General features: G+C 40.5%; 1 protein-coding gene across 3 annotated transcripts; it reads left to right on the top strand.

Moving 5' to 3' along the window:
• Positions 1-278: 278 nt before the first annotated feature.
• On the top strand, positions 279-7,679 carry LOC124133422 (sulfotransferase 1B1-like). Of its 3 annotated transcripts, none has more exons than XM_048401104.1 (6): positions 279-869; positions 2,490-2,713; positions 5,632-5,955; positions 6,044-6,144; positions 6,637-6,817; positions 7,391-7,679. In XM_048401104.1, the coding sequence occupies exons 1-6, from the start codon at positions 844-846 to the stop codon at positions 7,501-7,503; spliced, it is 969 nt and encodes a 322-aa protein (XP_048257061.1). In that variant the 5' UTR covers positions 279-843; the 3' UTR covers positions 7,504-7,679. The 3 variants fall into 3 exon arrangements, with proteins under 3 accessions (XP_048257061.1, XP_048257060.1, XP_048257062.1); XM_048401103.1 differs by having other exon boundaries at positions 430-869; positions 6,044-6,147; XM_048401105.1 differs by lacking the exon at positions 279-869 and adding an exon at positions 1,954-1,974 and having other exon boundaries at positions 6,044-6,147.
• Positions 7,680-7,796: the final 117 nt, after the last annotated feature.

Raw genomic sequence — 7,796 nt, 5'->3', positions numbered from 1 at the left:
TTTTGAGTATTCTTCCAGGGCCTCGTCTGTATCAACGCAAATGGTGGTTATCCAACCCCCAAACCCCACTCCTACCAAAGCCCTCGCCCTCGTCCCACCAGGTTTAGCTAGTCCTGATTGATATTTTACAGCCGGTGGTAATATAGCTGTAATATTGCTGGCTGCAGCATAAAACACAAAATGCTATTACTAACTGTGTTTCCAACACTAAAAAGCAGTTAAACTTGATAGAAACAAGACAAGACGATATGACTCATATATTCTCATGGAAAAGGTACAGTAGCGAGAGCAGGTGTTTGTGAAACGGGAGAGTTACCATTGCGCATCCAACACGGCCAGTCAGTCAGAGCTGACAGTACTATTTCCCTTTGTAAGGTTGACTGCATGCACACCCGATCACCACAAGTCACAGGGCAACGCAGTACAGCATGTGAGTGTATACCAAGCGGTAGAAACCAGGTCAGGTCATGTGTTGAATAGACGTTCTACATTCACGTATCCCACACTGCTTGTATTGTACAATTGATGTGTCATCGCATTCATTAAGACTCATTAACCACGCGATCATGTATCCAAACTATAGCATTATATGCAATACAGGCAGTCATTTTAAAAGAAAAGATTCAATTACGATACACACGATACGACCACAACACAGACTGTCACAATGTTAAATATGTATGTGTCACGCTAGATTCAGTTGCGATACACACCGCAGGCCACAACACAGTCTGTCACATTGTTATATATGTTGGGATATTCATACACGGTACTAACCACAGACGCCTGATTCTTAAAGTAAAAATTAGTTTGTGTTTGCAGCTGACTTTAGGAGACGACACTATGGCCTTGCAGAAAGAGAGTCCAAGGTAGGCTGAAGACAGAACATGTTTGTAATTGTGACTTTAACTTTTTGCTGAATGTTCTCTCTTTACAGATTTACGCTATGATTTATGGAATTTAGCTTCTCAATCAACTCCAAACTTTATACAGATGTCCGCTGCCGATCAGACCGTGTTCTTTATGCGGATTCGCTCGCCACGCCGAAGACCTGGGTTCGATTCCAGACATGGGTACAATGTGTGAAGCCCATTTCTGGTGGCCCCCGCCGTGATATTGCTGGAATATTGCTAAAAGCGGCGTAAAACCATACTCACTAACTCACTCACTCTTTATGCGGAACAATAGGGTGGTTCGACCCCTAGCCGCGCTTCTTCTTTACTGTGTCTTTCGTCTCTACCAACTTAGTTCAATGTATTTTATTTCTTAGTATCAGAATGTTCTGATAACTGGTGATAACTGGTGATAACTCATTTTAATGTATATGTATGTACTGTGATATTTCTCATTTTTACTCATATGTATGTGACGTCCTGTGTGTCTCGTAGGCCATTATGGCCGGACACTGTACACACTATTTGCGTATTTTTATTGTCATTGTTGTACAGTGTGTGACACGTAAATAAAATAATTTTCTTCTTCTTCTTCTCTATAACTTGTATGTTACGTCACATATATATGTAGGGGCGGTCGGGTAGCCTAGTGGTTAAAGCGTTCGCTCGTCACGCCGAAGACCCGGGTTCGATTCCCGACATGGGTACAATGTGTGAAGCCCATTTCTGGTGTTCCCCGCCGTGATATTGCTGGAATATTGCTAAAAGGGGGGTAAAACCATACTCACTCACTCACTCACTCACATATATATATATATATATATATATATATATATATATGTCCACGTGTCTGTTCTCACTCAGTCTGTTGTATCAATCGCGTGTGACATGAGGCGTGCGGGAAAAGGGAATATTATTTCCGTTGTCAGATGTCTGTGTATCCGGAGTAGAAATTGTCAGAATGCAGTATATGGCTGCATCTTTCTTCTTAAGATGACATTTGTTCCATTTGTATTTATGTAGATAAATGTATCAGCCACCAACACTGATCCAGTCACTTCCCACATCCCTGTATAACATGGTTAGTATTCAGTGTGCCGGAGAGTAGGCCGAAGAATATTTTATAGATATATGCTAATGGAAATGAATAATGGAACACTTACTTTTAGACACAGTAAAATGATATAGCATAGTTTCACATCGTATTCCAGCCACTTCTCCGGATAATGTATACTCATGTACATGAATGCCATTCTTTCCATGATTCCTTTGGGGATGACTTGCTACAGATGAGACAGAGAAACTCTGTATAGATAAGACAGGTCTACATAAGAGTTTGGTTTAACTTTGCTTTGAAAAGTAGTTTAGTCACAGCGTGGGAGGACATCCGGAAGTGAGGCAGGTCTTAGAGGTTTACTACTTTGGCAAAACTCGTGGCCATGGGTGTGGTGGTGTTATACCAGGAGAAATAACCAGTGTCATTCTCAGATTCGAACCAACGATCATGGATTTCTGACTATACGGGATAACCTCAGTGACTTATTGATAGTGTCATTGAACACAAAGAAATAAACAAGACTCGTGCTTTGTTCACAGATCCGACCCAGGGCCAGAAAGTGTGTTTGCTCCCGAGATTGCGTTGGTGGATCTCAACAACTCTAAGGGCCATGGCTTTAAGTGTTATCAGTACGAGGGTATATATTGGAGTTTGTGGCCTCGTCAAATATCCAAGGGGAAAAATCCAGTCGAAGAATTCAAACGTCTAAAAGAATGCACAATGGAAGAGGATGACATCATCATATGTGCATATGCCAAATGTGGTATTGTGACATCTAGCTATCTAGTTATATCTTAACACTGTACGAATATGACATAACTAACGTCAATACCATGTAGCTTACGTAAACTTACACGCACACATGAATATAGTTTACGGAGTGAGTCACCTATAATATATATCAACATTAAATATATGTATAACATAACCCGAGGTGCACGTCTCATTGTTTGTCCGAGTTTTTCGGTCACTGTTTCAAATACATACATTTTTTTATTTAGAGTGTTGGAGAGGAACAATATTTTTCCAGACATGCGGCCAATCAGGCGAACATTTGTTAAAGTTTACAAAACCTGAATCAAAATTAGTTTTCCAGTATTTACACTCCCCACTGGAATATGAAACTGTAGGCCGGACCATTCCCTTTATGACGCCATGACATGTGTGACAATAATGTGTCATTATTAACACCGACAACATGTGAAAAAGTAACAATACATAAAGTGACAAAACCCTTACCAATAGAAATCTCTGCATAAAGCAGAGTGGATTGTACTATTCCGACTATATCATGAGCATGTGTTTATGAATCACAACCAAACAGTAAGGATACCAGGTGTTCGCGAAAAGTCGAGCGTATCCTGCCCCACCGCTGGCACAAGTCACAAACACATGCAAGGGAAAGTCAACTGTTCCCCTGAAAAAAACACGGTTACATATGTTACTAGTTAAAACAGGGAATTGCATCGGACATTATTTTTGTCACTCATGCGTCACATTTGGAAATGTCCTTAACATGTCTACCATTAAACTTTTTGAAAGCTTTACTGAGTCCTTGAATGTTGTAACCTTGATCAAACAACTTCTGAGCAAGAGTTGTTTGGCGCTCTTTGAAATCTTGGCAGAACCAACATGCTCGACTGTATCTCAAAAGTTGTGAATGTAAACACCAAAGAATTGAGCTGCTGAAATTTTGCTCGACATGAATGGAAAGTTGGCTATTGGAAATTTGAAGTCCCCCCTCTTCTCATACAGTCTTGTGGAGAGTGTTTTGGATTTCTGAATCGTTATGCATAGATCTAAATATGAAACAGACGAGACGGTCTCACTGGTGTTCTTTATTTCTAGTTCAGGTTGGTACTGAAGGGAATTGGCTATTTGATTGTCATTGAACGCTATCAGATCATTGATATATCTGAACCATAAGTTGAACTTCATGGCCACATTACCTAGTTTTGACTTTTGACAATCCAAACAGAAATTCAGATTCATATGCATACAGAAACAGATCTGCAAGAAGTGGAGCACAATTGGTGCCCATTGGGATGCCTACTGCTTGCCTTAATGTCTTACCCCCTATCAGGAAGTCCAGCATTTCACATATTGTTTTCTCAGTAAACTTCAGATGGCATTTGCTTTCATTTTTAACATTTTTGTATTGAATATACAGAAAGTCCTTCCTTGATTGCATTAAGGATTATTGTTAGTCTTTGAGATAGGGATTTGGTGGTACATTTGCTGGACCCAGCAATATATTTGTAAGGATTTTTAAGGAGATTGTCAAACGTTGACAATACTGGTTTTGGCAGATTTCTTCCTCAGTTAATATACTGGCCTTATATACTGAACAGATTAAGAAACGTTGCAAGAAAACAGAAAATTGTGAACTGTTTATTTAAACGTCAATAATGCAAAAAATAATTGTCAGAAAACAACCACTTTTGGCGTTGATAACGGCCCGGCATCTTCTGTACATGGAGTGGCACAAACGGTTTACAGACGCCATTGGAATCTGCGCCCAGACCCTGAGGAAAGCTGCACTGAGTTCTGCTGCATTTCTTGGACGCGGTTGGATCTGGTTTAGTCGTCTTTGGATGTCATCCCACAAGTGTTCAATTGGGTTTAAGTCCGGGCTGAGTGAAGGCCATGGCATTACTCTGATGTTATGCTGTTGGAGGAAGGTCCTGGTGGCTATGGCAGTGTGTGGACGGGCGTTGTCAAGCTGGAAGGTGTGGTTTCGGAGTCTTGCAAAATGAGGTACAACGTGGGATCGGAGAACCTGGTCGATGTAACGGGCGGCTGTGACTCCATGGCCTGGGCCAATATTCTGGAAGACAACAGGTCCAAGTTTCTGATTGATGCCGATTGCACCCCATACCATAATGCTTGGTCCTCCCCACGGGTCTGTTGTTGGTGTTGTAACGAATCCGAAGTCTTTCAATGGTTCGTACACTGCAGTTAAAAGCATTGGCAATGACTTTGGTACGTTGTCCGACATTTGATCGTCCGATGGCTTGTTCACGTTGTAGGGAGGATAGTCGTGGCATGGTCGCTGTCTTCACAAAGCAACTGAATTCTCAGTAGGTGTCAGGTGGTTCTTATACAGAACCCTGGCACATGTTTCACGTGCATTTCAATTTTCCTGTGCATCACTTGCAACTTGCTCCCACGGGCATCTCACAGTTCCCAAGGTTCACAACTGTTACACTGAACGCAACCGGTATTATCAGTTGAATGTCATAAACTGGCTTTTTTTAAAGTCTAAAAAACATATTCATGAAGACAAAATACAATTTTGATCATGCACAATTATGGCCTAATAATCCAAAAACACGACGTTTCTTTATCTGTTCAGTATATGTGGCATTATTTGACATGTCATTTCTACGTCATTTATACCAAGTTCTTTGATCAAATAATTAATGTAACGATGCTTACATATAATTGTTATGTTATTTGATGCCTTGTCAGTGGCAACAACTACAAACTTTTCATGTAGGGCAGCATAGGATTACCTGTCGTTTCCGTCATGAGAAACCGAACATTATGTTGGCATTATTCAAAGTATTAAAGTTAACCTTTTCATAATGTGAACTAACAACAGAAAAGTGCCATCTTAGGATCATCTGCCTTCCCAACCAGCCTTCTCATTCCACTTTTTCTTTTTTCCTCTTTTGACAGGAACCCACTGGCTGTGGGAGGTTAGTGAGATGCTCAAAAGTGGAACCATTCAGTATAAGAAGGAGATGAAAGAGACCCGAATGATAGAGTTTATACAAAAAGAGGGAATCGACATTCTACAAAAGCCCAGAATACTGAACAAACATCTTCTTCTGCGCATGCTCCCTACACAGGTCGTGGAGAAGAAGGTCAAGTGTATCCAGATCATGCGCAATCCTAAAGATGTATGTGTGTCTTTTTACAACCACAAGAAGAACATATTACCTTCCATTGGCTACGACGGGGACTTCGTGGAGTTCACAGAGGCGTTTTTGTCGGGGAAATGTAAGTTGCGATCAGAATGGATGCCGAAGATTATTTAAAATAAAATGTTTTACCTCCTGTCACTTCCCATTAACCGGTATGTTTTCAGTGCCGTTTGGATCCTACCACAACTACCTGCTGACATGGCAGAAAGAAGTAGCCAGAGAACCGAACCTACCTGTACTCACCCTGCACTATGAGGTCATGAAGGTGGTGAGAATAGTTGGATAATCTGCTGGATCATACACTACTCCTCACTAGACGAAAAACTCTCTTTCCACGTTTGGGCAGAACATTAACACAAAAACAACTCAACTCAAACCCTCCAGTTTGAATTCCTTCCTTTTTTTAAGATACACTTTGTTTGTATCAGTTTCCATACGAGTCTCGTTGGTAGCGTTGTGCAAGTTGTGATAGTATGTATGGTGTTTGACGTGTGAGAAAGAATGTGTTTGGAAATAAAAAAGATCCAAGCTTCGGATTGGCTGGGGACTTTTAGAAAAAATTTTTTTTTGAATTTGTTACTAATCTGTTGTTATCATTAAATGTCAATCATACACACATTTACACACATACATACACATGCATATACGCATACACCCCCAAACACACACTCTTAAACACACTAACCTGCCCAAAGTGTAAAATGGTTGGTACCCAGTATACACATATCACTCCCTACTTATTATTTCTACCTTGCAGAATCCTGTCAGGTGTATAAAAGACATTGCCACATTCCTGAATATTACTGTAACAGATACATTCTGTGAAGGTATAGCCGAGGCGTGCAGCTTTGATAAAATGAAGCAGTTTGACAAAGAGGAAAAGCACATACATTTGTCACTCTGGAAGGAAGGATCTGGGGGGTCCTTTTACAGGAAAGGTAATACTTGAATTGACTGTACGAGTACAACTGTGCGTCGAATATGGGGATATTAAGTGGGTTGAGTTCACTGCCGCATTGAACAGTATTTCGGTGACGTAGTGATGCATCACCATTATGTGGGAGGAAAGCCCGACATGAAGTGGAGAAAGCCTGATGTTATATGCTTGGGTCAAACAGTTGTGTCAAATCTCAAAAAGGTTTCCGTGTTGCACAACTCTCGTTTTACTCGGCATTAGATATTAAACACTCTGGTGAATGTGAAACCGACGATCACGGGCATACCGGACGAACATATCGGGGCAAATCTTAGACTTATGGTTCTTGCTTGTTTTAGGGACGTACCTCTTAACCCCAAATTGTGATATCTCGAGCATAACATATGGAGAACAGAAATATATTTTGTGTATCACATATAATATTCTTGGCAAATTTGAAAAAAACCGCTAAAGACAAAGTCAACCGGTAAAGTCAATGCAATCCTACCCATTAGAAACTTACGATACTGTTCCGACATAAAAAGGGTAATAAACTAATGTTCAATGTTTTGTTGAATTTTGCATACTATTTCAGGTGAGGTTGGGGACTGGAAGAACTGGTTCACGGTTGCAGAGAACGAGAAATTTGATCGCATTTGGAATGACAAAATGAAGGGATCTGGCATCCAATTCATGTACACATTGTGAGACTGTACATTGGTGAATAATCGTTTGTCAAAGTGCTGATGAAACTTTTCATCAGCTATTCCAAGAGGCATTCCATTGTGATGAGGAAGACCCCAAACCCTTCCGTATTTGATAATATATTGCAGTTATAAAAGATAAACGGTTTTGAGGTGGTCCAATAAAAGCCTGATCAGGAATATGTTAGACCTGTTTTGATTTATATTGTTTTATTGTTGGGAAGTACAATGTTCACGTATGACGGCACGGTGTTGGGTAACAGTATGCAGAAGAAGTAGATTTTAGCGTCAGAATCC

Source organism: Haliotis rufescens, unplaced genomic scaffold, assembly GCF_023055435.1.
Source record: "Haliotis rufescens isolate VD_foot unplaced genomic scaffold, xgHalRufe1.0.p SCAF_21, whole genome shotgun sequence".
NCBI lineage: Eukaryota > Metazoa > Mollusca > Gastropoda > Lepetellida > Haliotidae > Haliotis > Haliotis rufescens.
The sequence above is the reverse complement of the archived record's forward strand: the minus strand, read 5'-3'. Positions and strand labels throughout refer to the sequence as shown.